This window comes from Hypanus sabinus, chromosome X2, assembly GCF_030144855.1.
Source record: "Hypanus sabinus isolate sHypSab1 chromosome X2, sHypSab1.hap1, whole genome shotgun sequence".
Classification (NCBI taxonomy): Eukaryota; Metazoa; Chordata; class Chondrichthyes; order Myliobatiformes; family Dasyatidae; genus Hypanus; species Hypanus sabinus.
The window spans coordinates 24,712,828-24,732,726 of NC_082739.1; the positions used below are offsets into that span (position 1 = coordinate 24,712,828).

Genomic DNA, 19,899 nt, shown 5'->3' on the forward strand with positions numbered 1-19,899 from the left:
AAATTTGCTGATGACACAAAGCTGGGTGGCAGTGTGACATGTCAGGAGGATGTTATGAGAATGCAGGGTGACTTGGACAGGTTGGGTGAGTGGGCAAATGTATGGCAGATGCAGTTTAATGTGGATAAATGTGAGGTTATCCACTTTGGTGGCAAGAACAGGAAGGTAGATTACTATCTAAATGGAGTCAAGTAAGGAAAAGGGGAAGTACAACAAGATCTAGGTGTTCTTGTACATCAGTCAATGAAAGCAAGCATGCAGGTACAGCAGGCAGTGAAGAAAGCTAATGGCATGCTGGCTTTTATAACAAGAGGAATTGAGTATAGGAGTAGAGAGGACCTTCTGCAGCCCTACAGGGCCCTGGTGAGACCCCACCTGGAGTATTGTGTGCAGTTTTAGTCTCTAAATTTGAGGAAGGACATTCTTGCTATTGAGGGAGTGCAGCGTAGGTTCACAAGGTTAATTCCCAGAATGGCAGGACTGTCATATGTTGAAAGATTGGAGCGACTGGGCTTGTATACACTGGAATTTAGAAGGATGAGAGGGGATCTGATTCAAACATGTAAGATTATTAAGGGATTGGACACGCTGGAGGCAGGAAGCATGTTCCCGCTGATGGGTGAGTCCAGAACCAGAGGCCACAGTTTAAGAATAAGGGGTAGGCCATTTAGAACAGAGATGCGGAAAAACTTTTTCACCCAGAGAGTGGTGGATATGTGGAATGCTCTGCCCCAGAAAGCAGTGGAGGCCAAGTCTCTGGATGCATTCAAGAGAGAGTTAGATAGAGCTCTTATAGATAGCGGGGTCAAGGGATATGGGGAGAGGGCAGGAACGGGGTACTGATTGTGTATGATTGTGTGTGATCCTCACAGTGAATGGCGGTGCTGGCTAGAAGGGCCGAATGGCCTACTCCTGCACCTACTGTCTATTTTCAGTCCTGAAGAAGGGTTTCAGCCTGAAATGTTGACTCTTTATTCCTCTCCATGTCAGACCTGCTGAGTTTCCTCCAGCATTTTGTGTGTATTACTCTGGATATCTAGCCTCAAAAGAACCTCTTGATTCCATGTTACCAACAAAAGCTGTGAAGGAAACACTGGTAAAATGAGAAAGATTTGAAACAAAGGGATCCAAAGTGCAACTTCTTCACATGGATGGAGGTGAGTATATGGAATGAGCCTGCAGAAGGAGTAGTAGAAGTAGATACAATAACCACCTTTTTAAGGCCTATAGACAGAGAAAGTACAAACAGGCTTTTTCCACTGAGGTTGGGTGAGACTGGAACTAACATGGGTTAAGGGCATAGAGGCCTATGATCCGGGTGCAGGTCGATTGGACTATGCAGATTAATACTCCTTTGAGAAGCCTGTTTCTGTGACTCGATGACTCTAAAAGACATTTTGATAAGCATGAAGATGGAAACAGTTTATAATAATGCTGGAGGAACTCAGCAGGTCAGGCAGCATCGATGGAAAGGAAGCAGCAGTAAGACCAAATTTTAAAAGTGGGTAAGCCACCTATTGATAGATGTGACTGCACTATAACTGGTCAGCAAGAGCCAAGAGTAGCTTATCTTTCACTTTCTTGGCTTAGCACAGCTTTATTGGCATTGCAGTTCGATCTTTGACTGCCTGAAGGAAAATGGAAGAAATATACTGAGACAAATTTGACAAAGGAACTGTCTTATAGTCACTCCTTCATTGACATGCTATTACTATTATGGCTTCGGGTCCAGTAGGTAACGAACGGTTCACTAATTGAACTTCCAACATGCTGTAGGTTTGCTTTGCCTGTTTGTCCACAGCCAAGTACCTGTGCCCTCAGGAAACTTGCATTTGGATGCATTGTCTGCAGCAGAAATTTAACATTTATGCTCAGTGACTACTGTATTGTGTCTACCTGCTCGTTAATGCAAATATGTAATCAGCCAATCATGTGGCAGCATCTTAATACATAAAAACATGCAGCCATGGTCAAGAGGTTCAGTTGCTGTTCAGACCAAACATCAGAATGGGGAAGAAATGTGATCTAAGTGACTGTTGGGGTGGTTTGAGTACCTCAGAAACAGCTGATCTGGGATTTTAACACACAACGGTCTCCGTTCACAGAGAATGGTGCAACAAATAAACAAAAAACATCTAGTGAGTGACAACTCTTTGGGCAAAAATGCCTTGTTAATGAGAGATATCAGAGGAAAATGGCCAAACTGGTTCAAGAATGACAGGAAGGAAACAGTAACTCAAATAACCACGTGTTACAACATTGGCATGTAGAAGAGCATATTTGAATGCACAAGATGTTGAACTTGAAGTAGATGGATTTCAGCAGCAGATGACCACAAACATACACTCAGTGGCCAGTTTAATTAGATACGGGAGGTACCTAATCAAATAGCCACTAAGTGTATATTTGCTTTGCCTGTTTGCCCACAGCCAAAGCCAACTCCTCAGGAAACTTGTCCAAATTCATGGCTTATGTTGACATGCTTAAAAACAAGGATTTTGCATAATCTGTATGAAATAAGAACTGAAAATGACTAATAATTTTAAACTGGTACCCAAGAGATTCTGCAGATGCTGGAAACCCAGAGTAACACATCACTTCTGCTAGCAGCTTTTTCCAGACACTCACCCACCCTCTGAGTGAAGATGATTCCCCTCATATTGCTCTCAAACATTTCACCTTTCACCCATCACCCATGTTAGTTCTAGTCTCAGCCAATCTCAGTGGAAAAAGCCTGTTTATCTTTGCCCTGTTTGTTATCCTTATAAATGGTGTTATTGTATCTGCAAGAACTACTATCCCTGGCAGCTCATTCCATATACTCACCTCCATCCATCTGAAGAAGTTGCACTTTGGATCCCTTTGTTTCATATCTTTCCCATCTCACCAGTGTTTCGTTCACAGCCTTTGTTTGTGACATGGACACAAGAGGTTGTGCAAATGCTGGGTGAGACCAAATGAGGGGCAAGATGAGTGCTTGTGGGAGGGGAGATGAATTCAGAAGCTGGGATGGAATAGGTGGAAATGGTAAAGGGATGTGATGGAATCACATCTCACCTCCCAACTTCTCACTTTACCCCCCTTCCCCCACTCACATACCTTTCCCTCAGCTGGTCTCACCTGTCACCTTCTAACTTGTACTCTTTCCTCTCCTCCTCGTTCTTATTCTGCCTTCCTTTCCTGTCCTGATAAAGGGTCACAGCCCAGAACGTCTATTCTTATGGTTTTATATTGCTATATTTCTACACTATTCTTGGTTGGTGCGACTGTAACAGAACGCAATTTCCCCGGGATCAATAAAGTATGTCTGTCTGTCTGTGTTTACTTCTGACCATAGGTGCTGCTGGATTTGCTGAGTTCCTCCGGCACTTTGTGTGTGTATTGCCTTGGATTTCCAGCATTGCCCAATCTTGTGTTTGTGTTACAAGCAAAGATTGTTAAGGAAACAGTGGGAAGATGAGTTCCTCCAGCATTTTGCTTATGTATTGCTTTGGATTTCCAGCATTGCCCAATCTTGTGATTGTGTTACAAGCAAAGATTGTTAAGGAAACAGTGGGAAGATGAGTTCCTCCAGCATTTTGTGTGTGCCACTTAAAAATGAAACAGCAGGGATAATAAAGATGTCAGAGAGGCAAAAACAAAAATAGTCTAAGAAATAATCAAAATGACAGGAGTTAGATTGGAAGTTAAAATCCTTTTATTGTGCAAGGTTAAACAAGGCTGTAGACAAAGCAAATTCTGCAGTACTAAGGTGGCAATGTTCATACAAAGATTTTATAATATTTTTAAAATAAAATATTGAGCAGATTTTAATTAGCTCCCACTTTGACTGAATTCTTATTATTTGTTACACAGGAGCACAAAGTAAGCAACTCTATGAATGAGGAAAACACGTCCCTTGGGTTGTACCAGCAGCATCTATTTAAAATAAAACAATGTGAAAATAAAACCTGTACAAAAATAAATAGCTTTGAAAGGAAGCTTAAAAGTACCTACTCTCCTTCATTGAAGGTATGACACTTCAGGTACACTATATACAACATTGGAATGCTACATCTGAATTGCTATTAAAATCTTCTATAAAATGCACACTCTTGTGTGGGGTGTACTATATTAAACTATTACAGACAGTACCTTAATTAAATTACAGTTAATATGATTACAGGTTTGTCGCCCTTGCAATGGCCGACTTGTCAAGAGTTAAGACTGGACAGCAGCATATGAAACAATTACAGTATGTTGGCCTGACTTGTGAAAGGCAACATTCTTAGCATCACTGAGGTAGATAGCTTTCTGGAAAACAACAAAAAGGAGATAACCCGTGGTATTTATTACCTTACTACATCAAACCAGTCTACATGGTTGACCTTATTCAGTCAGTTAGTGCATTTTCCTCATTTACCCATGCCTACCACAATCTGGAACTAAACAGGCTTGCATCCAGTTAGTAACGGGCTTTTAATGATGTTGCTTTCCACTGAGAAAATGTAGCCACATTTAGCATTCCTGCAGGAAGCACTCCCCCGTCATGGGCTTGGGCCGTTTGGAAGGGTCACATTTATTCTCTTCCGTGGTTTTGCCAGTATATTCAACACACAACACACTCTGTCTTCTCTCCCCAACACCACAGGTTCTGGAGCAAGAGGACCAGGAGCCCAGCTGCCAAAGTGGGCATGGTACATCAGCGCAGGGTCTGATGCCTTTTGGCCCCAATGCCTTGTTACAGACCGAGGACACGTTGCCATCATTGTCCCGACACTCCACGTTTCTCCTCTGCCAACCAGATCCGCAGCTGCGAGAACATTCGGACCACTCTCCGGGAGTGTACTGAGAGATGATGGCCTGCTTGAAGGCATTAGGAGATTTCTTGGTTGACTTGGCTTTCTGCTTGCTCAGTAAGACATCGTTGGTGATGAAGAAACTATACTTCACCCTGGGAGGCAGTGCATCGGTAGAGATCGACAACAACTGAATTGTCAGTGGCTCCCGCAGCTGCTTGAAACTCTGAATCCTTTCCAGTGTGGTCGAAGAGCCACTGTACTTGAGAATAGCTCCTCCAAATGGAATATATTGCTCTACTGTGATCACAGAATAGTCTCCATTCAGAATGTATGTATCATCCAGCAGTTTCACAGCCAAGTAATTCCCATCATGCTTAACTCCTTTGTGACTTCGCTGTTTGACATCAATATTGGTGGCTCCAGCAGGGATGGTAACAATGTCATTGTAGCCATAGCTAGGAAGATAAAGCCACACCATTAATGCATTCATCATTTCCAGTACACAAGTGTAAAGGAGAACAGAATAATTGTCACTCTGGATCTGATGTAGTACACGAAAAAATACAAGATAAAGAGCACAATAAAAATAAAAAATTCAATGAATATAAATACATAAACACAAGAAAGTCTACAGATACTGGAAACAAACACAAAGTGCAGGAGGAACTCTGCAGGTCAGACAGCATCTATGGTGTTGTGTTGGGCAGCATCTACCCGTTGTCGAGGCTTCCTATCTGCCACAGTGCTGTGTATCAAGGGTGATACTTGAACAAGAAAATAACACAAGGTAAGAAATACAGTTCAGACACAAGTAAGGATTAGGTATGAAGAGGGCATGAAAGATGGCCTTCAGTCTCTGGGGTGGCACGGTAGTGTAGTGGTTAGCATAATGGTTTACAGCACCAGTGACAGGGGTTCAATTCCTGCTGCTGTCTGTAAGGAGTTTGCACGTTCTCCCCATGACTGCATGGGTCTCCTTCGGCTGCTCCAGGTTCTTCCCATTTCCCCAAAACGTACTGGTTAAGGGGTAAGTTGTGGGCGTGCTATGTTGGTGTCAGAAGTGTGGCGACACTTGTGGGCTGCCCAGCACAGTCCTCACTAATTTGAGTTGATGCAAATGATGCCTTTCATTGTACGTTTCATTGTGCATGTGACAAATAAATCTAACCTCTGGAAGTTGAATTTGATGCAACTGTTAACAATGATGAGCTCATGCACAGAATCTGCCTATTGTTCAGTAATGTTATGCCTGTACAGTACAGTTAAGGTCCAACTAGCTTGCAAGCCCTAATTCACTCCAGAAGTAGACTAATAAGGACCAGATGGGTCCTGCAAAGTCTTTACTTATGATAGAACTATTCAGTCTATTTTGCTTGCATTCAAGCAAGCTCTTCAGCTGCACTGGCCTTCTCTAATACAATCTTTTCCCTTTCCACATGCTTCATTTTCAAAATGTTTAAAGCATCTTTGTGTCTTTCTACAAATGTACTGTGGAGAGCATTCTGAATGGTTGCATCACTGTCTGGTATGGGAACACCAGTGCACAGGATCAGAAAAAGCTGACCACTACCCCCCCCCCCCCCCCCGCAGCACTGAGGACATCTTTAAAAGGTGATGCCTCAAGAAGGCGGCATCCATCATTAAGGACTTTCACCATCCAGGACATACTCTGTCTCATTACTACTATCATGGAGGAGCTATGGAAGTCTGAAGACACACACTCAATGTTTTAGGAATGACTTTTTCCTTTCCATCAGATTTCTGAAAGATCCGTGAACACTACCTCACTATTTTGCTCTCTTTTTGCACTTATTTAAAAAAAAAATAACTTATTGTATGTTATAGTACTTCTGGTATTGCACTGCACTGCGCCATCAAACAACAAATTTCCTGACAAGTGTCAGTGATATTAAACCTGATACTGCTATTTGCCTTTTTCACCTAGCAAGGTACAGGCTGAGGATCTTCTGCTCTAATAACCAATGTGAATAAATGTCAGATTGGTTTCACTAACATTGAGATGTGTAACTAACTGGTGGAAATAATGGACCAGTTTCCCCACATGAGGATGTGGGGACAGTCCAAACATAATGATTGTTAATCCTGTTGCTGTCACCTTTCTGCAAAATATTGGCCCAGTCACATGGTAACGTGAGATGGCAATACACACAAATGCCATCTTGTGGTGGTAATGCATGGACTGCCATCTTGTGGGGGATCCAGAACAACTCCCACCCATCAAAATCACCAAACCATACTAGCTGGCTTATCTGGCAAATCAAATACGCTGAGGACAATAAGAAAAGGAAGAGCAGGAGGCTGCCATCTTGTTCCTACTGTCTGCTCGACTCTTCAATAAAGTTTTGGCTTTTTATCTCAGTGTCTCTTTCCTGTACCAATTCCAAATTCCTCAATTCCAGTCACTTGGCCTTGTATATACTCAGAAACAGAGCCTTCATAATACTCAAAGAATTCCAATGATTCATTAAGTCTAGATGAAAAAATTTCTTCTTCTTTAAATCCTGTATGACAACCCTTACTGAGGCTGTGGCCCAGCCAGAAAATGCCAACTCAAAGCTACCTTTAGACCATCACAAATTCTGTATGGTTCAGTAATATGATCAAAGTCTTAAACTTGAGTACAGGCCTAGTCTGCAAAATTCATACTAATTCCCAGAATCATCCTGGTGAAATATTGTTACATTCCCTCTATTGCAGTACCTTGAGTTTTCAAAATCTCTAATATTCTGACATATTCAAACAATATTACAAAAAAAAATCAAATAATTAGTTAATGTGTACTTGTAGGAATTAAACTTGGTGCCAGTCAGCTGTGGAGGCCAAGTCATTGGGAATAATTAAAATGAAGAATGAGGGGGGATCTCATTGAAACCTACCAAATATTGAAAGGCCTGGATAGCGTGGATGTGGAGAGGTCATTTCCAATAGTGGGGAAGTTTAGGATCCGAGGGCACAACTTCAGAATAGAAGGACATCCTTTTAGAACAAAGATGAGGAGGAATTTCTTTCAGAGTGTAGTGAATATCTGGAATTCATTGCCACAGTCACCTGTTGAGGCCAAGCCATTGGGTTTACTAAAAGCAAAAAAATAGAGGGAGGGGATCTCATAAACCTACCAAATATTGAAAGGCCTAGACAGAGTGGACATCGAGAGAATCTTTCCAATACTGGGGGAGTCTAGCACTAGACGGCATAGCCTCAGCACAAGGACATCCTTTCAGAACAGAGATAAGGAATTTCTTTAGTCAGAGAGCAGTGTATCTATGGAATTCATTGCCACAGATGGCTGTGGAGAACAAGCGATTGGATATACTTAAAGTGGAGTTTGATGGGTTCTTGATTAACAAGGGCATCAAAGGTTATGGGGAGAAGGCATGAGAATGGGATTGAGGGGGATAACAAATCAGCCATGATGGAATGGAACAGCAGACTTGATGGGCTGAATTCTAATTCCACTCCTTTGTCTTATTGTCATATTTGTAGCTAAATATTGCAGGTTAAATATGGAGCAGCATTTTGTTTACAATCCTAACTTGTAAAATTTTGAAAAACCCTTTAACTCCATTCCTTTTCCTGTTTTAGAAAAGGTTCAAAAGATTGAATCTTTCTCTTCTCTTTCTCCTGTAATTCTATCAACAGCTCTTAATTGCATCCTTTCCAAAACTTGAATTCCCTTCCAATAATGGGGCCTCAGTTCACCAGATGTGATTTAACAATTTTCTTTTCATGCAAATTCAGCATTAAGGCACTGGCATTAAAAGATTTAACAACCTCAGATTCACAGTGTAATTTTAAAGACTTTTACCCCATCTACACTGTCATTAACATAATTATGTGACGTGTCATATGACATGGGCGATCACAGTCGCCATGATCATGATCGTTCTTGGCAAATTTTTCTAAAGTTGTTTCCTATTGCCTTATTCTGGGTGGAGTCTACAAGACGGGTGACCCAGCCATTATCAATACTCTTCAGAGATTGTCTGCCTGGCGTCAGTGGTCGCATAACCAGGACTTGTGATTTTCACCAACTACTCATACGACCATCCACCACCTGCTCACATGGCTTCATGTGACCCTGATTGACTGCTACACCTCTCCCAGGGGTGACCTGCAGGCTAGCAGGGAGAAGAAGCACCTTACATCTCCACCCCACCACCTTCATCTGCATTCATCTCTTAATTATGACTCTAAAGGCCACTTGTTTCATCAAGCCTGTGCCAGCTCCCAGAGAAATCTCACAAATCCATACCACCTCCTCCAGATTTTTTTGTAGCCCCAACACTTGTTCTCACTTGTCTCCACCAACTCCTCTTTGATTCCTCAATCACTTGCCCACACCAAGGTGTCATTCATAGTAGCAAGTCAATGTACCAGCATGTTCCTGGGATGTGGAAGGAAACTGACCACAGGGGCAATGTGCAAACTCTACACAGACAGCAACCAAAATTGGGATCGAACAAGGGTCCTCGAGGCAGCTCAACTCACTGCCACACCATGAGCTCTTTTAAGCAGATACTTTTCCATGTACAATTGTGGAGTGGTTTTAACAAATTATTTATTAATTTCATGTAAATAAATTTTCAATCTGGTATATTTTTAGCTAAAATCAATTTTAAAAAAATATTATGCCCTGAAGGAGAGTCTTTGCCCAAAACAGCAACTGTTTATTCATTTCCATAGATGCTGCCTGACCTGCCGAATTCTTCCAGCACTTGTTTTTTGTTAAATAGTTTTACTACTGATAATTAGAATAGTTTTGACATCTTTTGAATGTTTCTAGGACTTCACTCATTGGAAAGTTGATGTGGAATTTTGCCAGGACTTGAGGGCCTGAGTTATGAGAGGTTAGGTGGACTTTATTCAGTGTTGGCTGAGGAGTAACCTAGAGATGCGTAAGATCATGAGGGGCATTGATTCGGTGAATGCATGAACACGACCTCTTTGCATTTATTTATACAACACAGTAACAGGCCTGCATCAACCAATTGAACCCACGTGACCAATTAACCCACTGACTTGTACACGTTCGGAATGAGGGAGGAAACTGAAGCACCCGGAGCAAAACCATGTGGTTATGGGGAGAACGTACAAACTCTTTACAGACAGTGACAGGAATTGAACCCCGGTTTCTCATGCAATAACAGCACCACACTAACTGCTACACTACTGTTTTATTTATAATTTACTTACCTTTTTGCAACTCAGTAACTTTTATGTCTTGCACTCTTAATGCCACACAACAAATGTCATGACATACAGTAGGTCAGTGATAATAAACATGACTCTAATTCTCTCCCCCCGCCCCCCGGCTTGGGAAATTAGCCACTACAGAGCAGAGGTTTAAGATGAGAGGGGAAAGATTTAGGAAGGGCCTAAAGAAAGATTTAGAATGGGCAACCTCTTCATACAGAAAGTGCTGGGTAAATGGAACCTGCTGTCAGAGGAAGCAGTCAAGATCTGTACAATGATATCATCATCATCAGTAACACACATAAAATGCTGGAGGGACTCAGCAGGCCAGACAGCATGCATGGAAAACAGTAGAGTTGCCATTTCGGGCCAAGACCCTTCAGCAGGACTGGAGAAGGGACTTGGCCCAAAACGTCGACTCTACTCTTTTCCATAGATGCTGCCTGGCCTGCTGAGTTTCTCCAGCATTTTGTGTGCATTGCTCTGGATTTCCAGCATCTGCAGATTTTCTCTTGTTTGTGATCATCATCATTGTGTGCCATGTCATATGACGTGGGCAATCATGTTATTTCACCATGGTTGTTCTTGGCATTTTTTTGCTACAGAAATGGTTTGCCATTGTCTTCTTCTGGGCAGTGTCTTTACAAAACAGACGACCCCAGCCATTATCAATACTCTTCAGAGATTGTCTGCATTGTCACATAACCAGGACTTGTGATATGCACCAGCTGCTCATATGACCATCCCCCAACTGCTCCCATGGCTTCATGTGACCCCGAATGGGGATGCGGGGAGGGGGGTGTGGTGGTAGGGGAGCTAAGCAGGTGTTACACCTTGCCCAAGGGTGACCTGCAGGCTAGCGGAGGGAAGGAGTGCCTTACGCTTCCTTTGGTAGGGATGTATCTCCACCCCACCACCTGACATTGCAATAACATTTAAAAAGCCATTTTGACAGGTACAGTAGATGGTCAGGAAAGGTTTAGAGTAGGGGTTCCTAACCTGGAGTTCGCAAACCTCTTGGTTAATCATAGAGATCCATGGCATAAAAAAAGTTGGGAACACCTAGCTTAGAGGAATATAGGCATCTTGGTTGGCATGGACAAGTAGGACCAAAGAATCTGTCTCCTCTTTGACTTTGAAAGGTGAAATATTTAAGGGGAACATGAGGGAAACTTCTTCACTAAGAGTGTGGTACGAATGTGGAACGAGCTGGCAGCAGATGTGAGTTTGATTTCAACATTTAAGAGAGACTCAAATAGGTACATGGATGTGAGGGATATGGAGGGCTATAGTATGGGTGCAGGTCGATTGGACTGGGCTGAAAATCATTCAGCATGGACTAGATGGACCAAAGGGCCTGTTTCTGTGCTGTAGTGCTCTTCAACTCTACCCATACAGAACTATTTGTAGAAATGGACTTACTTAGATTTGTTCAGAGAGCCGGTGACCTTCCTGCATGTCGAGCTATTCCCACCACAAACAGCACACTTGTCGAACTTCTTACTGGATCCAATGACGTGGTCACAGCCAGCCTTCACACACTGACCATGGACACAAACCGACGTGGTTTCTGGGCCACATGGAGTGCCATCAATTACCTGCAACACCAAGAATTTGCTGAAATTAGGTTTAAATGTCATTGCCAAAAATACACTGATGCCCAATATGTGGCTGCTCCCAAGGATTCATTGGCCTAAGGATGGATTATGAGATGCTGAACAGAGAAGAGGGGTGGGGAGGGTCTGAATTAGTATTCCATCTACAAATGCATCGCTTATCCAGAAGCCCACAGGATATTAAAGCGACCTTACATAAAACCCAATTTATATAATGCTCTAGGAATGTATACAACCTCTTGGTAACCTTTAGAAGTATTTATTTATTTAGAGAAACAGCGGGTCATTGGCCCTTTTGGCCCTTTGAGCCATGCTACCAGCAATCCCAATATAACCCTAGCCTAATCACAGGACAACCTAAAATGACCAACTAACCTAACTAGAAAGTCTTTGCGGTGTGGGATGAAACTGGAGCACACGGAAGAAACCCACACGGTCAGGAGAGGACATACAAGGTCCTTACTGAAGATGCCAGGATTGAACTCCGAACTGTCATAGCATTCCGCTACACTACAATGATGCCCTATGGAGGAGTACATTCCTTCCTGGGAAAACAAGTTAGAAGTTATTTTTTAGTAAACACAAAGTACACTGCAGATGCTGGGGTCAAATCAACACGTACAACATGCTGGAGGAACTCAGCAGGTCGGGCAGCATCCGTGGAAACGAGCTGTCAACGTTTTGGGCGGATACCCTTTGAGACCCTTGACAGCTCATTTCCATGGATGCTGCCCAAACTACTGAGTTCCTCCAGCATGTTGTACGAGTTAATTTCTTGTAATGTCTCAAAGGATGAGAAGTTTATAACATAACATTTGTTTGCAAAGCTTTAATATACAGAATTCAGAGAATTCTGTAATTGCAATCTTTTACAATTGTCAAATTATATTCGCAAGTGTTTTCAAATAGTCACATATTTCTGGAAACAATAATTGTACTGAAGGAAACTAGAAAACCTATTTAACTAACACATAAGAAATTAATCAGACCTGTATTAAGTGTTCTCTTTTGACTGGTTTGAAAGACGACTCATCTTAACTGTTTGAAGAAATTGGGAGCAAAGGACATCACCATCTCCAGTGGGAAAGCTGAAGCTCAGGTTCTTTAATGGGTTTCTCTACGGAATGGTCCCAATTTCAAAGATGACAATTAGCTTTATGTGTCACATGTACATCAAAATGTATGGTGAAACCCATTTGGCTGGGATGGTGGGAAGGAAATATGACTGAGTAGCAACTGAAGTCACATTTAGGACAAATGAGGATGAGAATTTATGTGATATCACAATTTAAACCATTTGAATAAAACTGCAGATTTTCAGAATTTGACATTTCAGGTCACAAGTATTAGTCTTATATAATTTTTTTTAAAAATCCACGTTTTATTATAGCTGCTGTCGCTATTCCTCTCTGCGCTTTGTGGTCCATTGGGCAACAACCTTTGCTGTTTCTGTAGCATTTTGCTTTTCTTTTTTTTTATGAGCCCAAGTTGCTACCCACCACGGACGGGAAGTGTGCAAAGAGCCAGCTGGATTCGAACCTGGGACCACTCGGCTCATAGTCTGTAGGTCATAGGTGTAGGTGCCACTACACTATCAGCCGGCATTGTGTAAATATTTGAAATTTTCTGATAGAAGTCTTTGAAAGTAAAATGTACAGTGGATTCCTGTTAATAAGAAATGTATGTTGGATTCCAGATAATTGGGCCATCGATTAATCATGGCAGCCACTTATTTGGGACAACCCTTAAAGAACAAAAATTGAGAAAATATCCTGGATTCCCTTCACTTATTTGGGTCACTGCCAATTAGTTGGGACAGGAGACTATTGCCCAACAGTTTCTAACTAGATACAGTTGCATGCACTTGTGTGGCTGTTAAGACACTATACTGTGCTTACAGCAAACCGTTTTTGAATAGCATCAGTTGTGTGTGTTTGTCGAGAAAAGTTGTGATTGGTGTCACTCATGGTTGGTCAGAGATAAACATTAAGACAATTCAGAACTATTTTGCTCACTGCAGTTTCAGGCACTCAGGCTTGGAAATGCCAGAAATGGCTAGGAATGAAAATTAAACAATTTCACTACTTCAACGAGTTAGGAGCTACAAAGAATTTGAAGGTGTCGACTACTATCTTGAATGTTACAATGAAAATGAAGATTTGGAAGATTCAGTCATCAGAAGCATTGTATGAAGGCAGTCCATTATCTGCACTAGGTGTCTGCGCTGATTTTGTTCATAAATATACAAAGTTTTATAGTATGGTAGTAGATTTGGCAGTGTTGTAATTTGTTCTGTATTTCATTTAAATACATAATTTGTTACTCAGTTAAATGATAGTTTGTCATTTTTATACCTTTTTAACAAATTCCATGAAACTTCAGATAATTGGACAGTCACTTACCTGGGCCAAAATGTACTAGTCCCAATGTGGCCTAATTAACCGGAATCCACTGTATTTATTTTTGTGATACGAAATCTCCAAACATAATTAAATGCAAATTCCAACACTGCCATTAAAAGCCTTGAATTGATCACTTTTAATCCACATGGTGCCAAACATATGATTCACAGATAAAACTCATCCAAAGGACTATACAAAGCTGAGGCATTGACAGCATGGCCATTACTCCTGCCAAGTTGGAGAGTATTAAATTAAACAGAAAAAGTACTTCAAGATACCTTAAAACTCAGCTACCCACAGCAACATTGGGAGAGATCCAGTGGCTTGCAACTTCATTTTATTTTGTAGGGAGGGAAGTGTTTGAGAAGTTTTAACCAAATCATGGTTGATGCTCAGGGATGTTTGAAACGTGGACGTGAGCTGGGGTTGGGCAGGCTCATGCTTTATCGATTTAGGAAAAAAACGATACATAGAGATGGAGTTTATACTGAAAAAAAGACAATAATTAAAGTAAAGGAAATGGTATGAAAAATATCACTGCGTTTTAAATTTAACAACAAAAAAGATTAACTGTAGAGATTTTCAGTAGAGTGGCTGCAATAATGGATATTTTGCAAATTGTGCTTTTTGAATCTCTCACAATTATATGAGATGAGACTAAATCCCATCAAGGCAGCACAGCAGCCGATCACAGGTTTACACTGATAGAGATTCAGATTCACTTACAGTCGGCCCTCCATATCCACAGGGGTTTGGTTCCGGGCCCCCCGCGGATAGCAAAATTCACTGATGCTCAGGTCCCTTATATAAAATGGCGTAGTATTTGCATATAACCTATGCACATCCACCAATATACTTTAAATCACCTCTAGAATACATATAATACCCAATACAATGTAAATGCTATGTAATTAGTTGTTATACTGTATTACTTAGGGAATAATGACAAGACAAAAACGTCTGTACATGTTCAGTACAGACGCAACCATCTTCCGTGAAACCCGAGCAGTGACAGTGGCGAACAGCAAACATAGCGTTCAGCATTTGTTTTCCAGTGAAGCATCATAGAGGCAGCACGCACCCCGAGCAGCAAAGGTGGCGAGAAGCGAAAATAGCGTTCAGCATTTGTTTTGCAGCAATCCGTATAGAGGCAGCGTGCACCCTAAGTAGCGAGAAGTGAAAATAGCATTCCGTTATGCACCGAGCTGTTATTGAGGCAGCACACACTGAGCAGCAAGACTGGCGAGAAACAAAAATAACGTTCAGCATTTGTTTTCCAGTGAGGCATCATGCACCCCGAGCAGCGACAGTGGCGAGAAGTGAAAATAGTGTTCAGCATTTGTTTTGCAGTAATCCGTATAGAGGCAGCACGCACCCCAAGCAGCGAGAGTGGCAAAAAGCGAAAATAGCGCTCGGCGTTTGCTTTGCAGCGATCCCTATCGAGGCAGCACGCTCCCCGAGTGGTGTGAGTGGCAAAAAGCGAAAATAGCGCTCAGCGTTTGCTTTGCAGCGATCCCTATCGAGGCAGCACGCTCCCCGAGTGGTGTGAGTGGCAAAAAACATAAATAGCGCTCGGCGTTTGCTTTGCAGCGATCCCTATAGAGACAGCGCGCTCCCCGAGTGGCGAGAGTGGAGAAAAACATAAATAGCGCTCGGCTTTTGCTTTGCAGCGATCCCTATCGAGGCAGCCCGCTCCCCGAGTGGTGAGAGTGGAGGAAAGCGAAAATAGCGCTCGGCGTTTGCTTTGCAGCGATCCCTATCGAGGCAGCGCGCTCCCCGAGTGGCGAGAGTGGAGAAAAACAAAAATAGCGCTCGGCGTTTGCTTTGCAGCGATCCCTATAGAGACAGCGCGCTCCCCGAGTGGCGAGAGTGGAGAAAAACAAAAATAGCGCTCGGCGTTTGCTTTGCAGCGATCCCTATAGAGACAGCGCGCTCCCCGAGTGGCGAGAGTGGAGAAAAACAAAAATAGCGCTCGGCGTTTGCTTTGCAGCGATCCCTATCGAGACAGCGCGCTCCCCGAGTGGCGAGAGTGGAGAAAAACAAAAATAGCGCTCGGCTTTTGCTTTGCAGCGATCCCTATAGAGACAGCACGCTCCCCGAGTGGTGTGAGTGGCAAAAAGCGAAAATAGCGCTCGGCGTTTGCTTTGCAGCGATCCCTATAGAGACAGCGCGCTCCCCGAGTGGCGAGAGTGGAGAAAAACATAAATAGCGCTCGGCTTTTGCTTTGCAGCGATCCCTATCGAGGCAGCCCGCTCCCCGAGTGGCGAGAGTGGAGGAAAGCGAAAATAGCGCTCGGCGTTTGCTTTGCAGCGATCCCTATCGAGGCAGCGCGCTCCCCGAGTGGCGAGAGTGGAGAAAAACAAAAATAGCGCTCGGCGTTTGCTTTGCAGCGATCCCTATAGAGACAGCCCGCTCCCCGAGTGGCGAGAGTGGAGGAAAGCGAAAATAGCGCTCGGCGTTTGCTTTGCAGCGATCCCTATCGAGGCAGCGCGCTCCCCGAGTGGCGAGAGTGGAGAAAAACAAAAATAGCGCTCGGCGTTTGCTTTGCAGCGATCCCTATAGAGACAGCGCGCTCCCCGAGTGGCGAGAGTGGAGAAAAACAAAAATAGCGCTCGGCGTTTGCTTTGCAGCGATCCCTATAGAGACAGCGCGCTCCCCGAGTGGCGAGAGTGGAGAAAAACAAAAATAGCGCTCGGCGTTTGCTTTGCAGCGATCCCTATCGAGACAGGGCGCTCCCCAAGTGGCGAGAGTGGAGAAAAACAAAAATAGCGCTCGGCTTTTGCTTTGCAGCGATCCCTATAGAGACAGCACGCTCCCCGAGTGGTGTGAGTGGCAAAAAGCGAAAATAGCGCTCGGCGTTTGCTTTGCAGCGATCCCTATAGAGACAGCGCGCTCCCCGAGTGGCGAGAGTGGAGAAAAACAAAAATAGCGCCCGGCGTTTGCTTTGCAGCGATCCCTATAGAGACATACGTTAGTGTTATTTTAGGTTTTAGGTGTTATTTGGTGGGTTATTTTTTGGGTCTGGGAACACTCAAAAACACTACTTTCGGATAGCGGGGGACACCTGTACAATGGAAATGCTACGTATGAGGCATGATTGATAAGTTCAAGGCCTAAGGAGTCAATTTTAGAAAACCTAGCACATTTATTTTTCCTATATTTACACACTTAGTCCAGTGGTCGTGGAGCATACAGATCCCTTCTTTGTAGAAGTCGGCATCTTGGACCTCTCGAAGTGGTCCACAGCATGTGGTGATTGATAAGTTCGTGGCCTAAGGTCGAAGGAGATGAGTTATTAACTTCAAACTTTCTGCATTATCACTCAAAGTTGAAGTGCACGTGCATTTAACGAGAGCTGCATCTCCTTCTCACCTAGGCCACGAACTTATCAATCACCCCTGCTGAGGTGGAGGTCCAAGATGCTCTCGTTACATGCACGTGCAATTCAACTCAGTGATTATGCAGAATGTTGAAAAATAAATGTGCTAGGTTTTTTTTAAATTGACTCCGTCTACCTTAGGCCACAAACTTATCAATCGTAAATCGTTGTTACACTGTATTGTTTAGGGAATAAGGAGGAAGAGAGAGAACTTATGTTGTTTTTTCTATCCCAATCCGCGGATACGGAGGGCCAACTATATTTATCACATGTACATTGTGATATTCAGAGAAATGGGTCATTTGTGTTAACAACCAACACAGTGATTAACTGAGGGACTGCCCACAAGTGCTGCCCATAGGTTCTGGCAATACAAGTCAATTATATGAAACACGGTGAGACTGACGGGAACCCATCATGAGATTTTGAAAGAACCAATTATCATGTCGTATTTAATTAAATGCTACCTAATGTTCTTCACAGCTGTTACTCAAGTTGCATGAAGCACACAACTCTATGTAGATTGCAGTTAAACTACGATTACACTGGGTTTACAGTTCAATACAGTTAATCATATATACAACTGATTTTGCAGATGCTGGAAATCCTGAGCAATGCTGGAAGAACTTAGCAGGTCAGGCAGCATCCATGAAGGAGAATAAACCGATGGTTTGGGCCGAGACCCTTCCCATTACTGTAAAACTGGGATTGCACTGCCTGAAACCAGGGAATGACATATCATCAATCACTCCAGCACGTCAGTGCCGTGATCCGATGGCAAGTGACAAGAGAGAGACTTGCAACTTAGTTCACTGAAAACAAATCTCCCCTAAATGATCAGGTTCATTAACTTTCCTGGAGAAATAGAACATTTAAAAGCTCACTGGAGATCACTGCGGTCGATGTTCTTAAACTGCAATGTCAGCTGTTGAAGTACACTGAACCACTTGGAGTATTGCAGTTGCTGACAATTCCTCATTAAACACACCTTCTATTGCAAATGTACTTTCAACTTAAGAATGAACATCCAATTTCATGTGTTAGGCAACTTTGTTTCATCATACTGTCGCTGCTTTATTATGAGGTTGTGTCCTCTGGTCCAGACTCCCCAAATATAGGAAACATCCTCCAACGTCTATCTAGGGTTTTCAATATTCCATAGGTTTAAATGAGATGAAACTCAGCAGGCCAGGAAAAAAGTACAGTCAATGTTCTGTGCTGAAACCCTTCGGCAGAACTTACAAACTGCTGACAGACAGCGGAGGAAATTTGTGGTGAACTACATATACCTGTCTGGACACGCCCCCCCCCCCCCCACTGACTGCTCCTGTGGCTCCTCCCACTGACCGTGGCTCCTCCCATGGGCCCCGGTATAAAGGCGATTGGAGACACAGCCCCAGCCTCAGTCTCCAGGATGTAGTGTGGTGGTCAATTGCTGCTTGTTCTTTCTTCCAGCCAATAAAGCCTATATCTCGCCTCACGTCTCTGAGAGTTATTGATGGTGCATCAGAATTGAACCCCAATATTACAGCTGGCACTGTAAATCATTGTACTAACCACTACCGTGTCACCCCAATCAAAGAAATCAATCCAAACATTTTGAAATACACATGGCTGAAATATCTTCCAAAAATTATCGAGAATGCAAATGTTAGGACTCCAAATTAAAACAAGACACAAAAGCATTCAATATGCTGGGCAATTAGCTGCTGAAAAACAGCTTTTGTCTAAACTGTTAAAGTGTTTTATTTACAATCTATTCTAAAGAGGTACTTACTTTGGGTTCAAATACTTTAAATTCACTTCTTCCTCTGACACGGCAGAAGAGTTTACAACGATCTCTTGGGGATACACCTGAGTATTTGGGTGTCCACTTAACTGTATTGCCAATAAAGTCTTTATAATTCCAGCTGTTATACCTTTCACACTGCTCCTCTCTGAAGCTCTTTCCTAATGCAAAATAAAGATTATAAGTTAATTTATTGCTTTGGGAATGATCTCTATTCTGTTTCAAATGAGAAAATATTCAATTTATCACAATCAGACTTGGGTCCAAACTGCCAAATTTATTGTTAATTTCAAAGGATTTCAAATATTCACTTGTATTCATTTCTAACTTGCAATAAAAAAGACCAATATACAAAGTTGTAGATTCAATTCTCTTTGTGTATTCAAACTCTCTTCCCTTTGATCCTATTTCACGTCCAAGGGCAGTTCCTGCTGAATCTTCCAGCCTGATCAGATGATTCACTGTTACTAGGTTTAACCTATGAACATGTCACTTTCTATCAGCATACAAACTACAAGCAAAGAGAGTAACTCTCATATTTGATGATTTTCTACACCATGTGTGGGAATTACAGTAACTACAGTTGTATTACTTGTCACAAAGGTGGCATCCATCGTTAAGGACCCCCACCATGCCCTCTTCTCATTACTATCAGGGAAGACTCAAAGTCAACATTGTACTGAAATCTCACACACATATGTATATATTTTATATTTCT

General features: G+C 42.7%; 1 protein-coding gene across 1 annotated transcript in view; it reads right to left on the reverse strand.

Annotated features, from left to right (window-relative positions):
- Nucleotides 1-3,687: 3,687 nt before the first annotated feature.
- LOC132385207 (A disintegrin and metalloproteinase with thrombospondin motifs 8-like) overlaps nucleotides 3,688-19,899 on the reverse strand; it is a 42,010-nt gene continuing 25,798 nt past the window's right edge. Inside the window, exons 6-8 of the mRNA XM_059957121.1 lie at nucleotides 19,170-19,342; nucleotides 11,418-11,593; nucleotides 3,688-5,236 (exon numbers count right to left, since the gene is read on the reverse strand). Of these exons, the coding sequence (XP_059813104.1) occupies nucleotides 4,498-5,236; nucleotides 11,418-11,593; nucleotides 19,170-19,342 (1,088 nt within the window). The 3' untranslated portion in view covers nucleotides 3,688-4,497. The remainder of the gene's footprint in view (nucleotides 5,237-11,417; nucleotides 11,594-19,169; nucleotides 19,343-19,899) is intronic.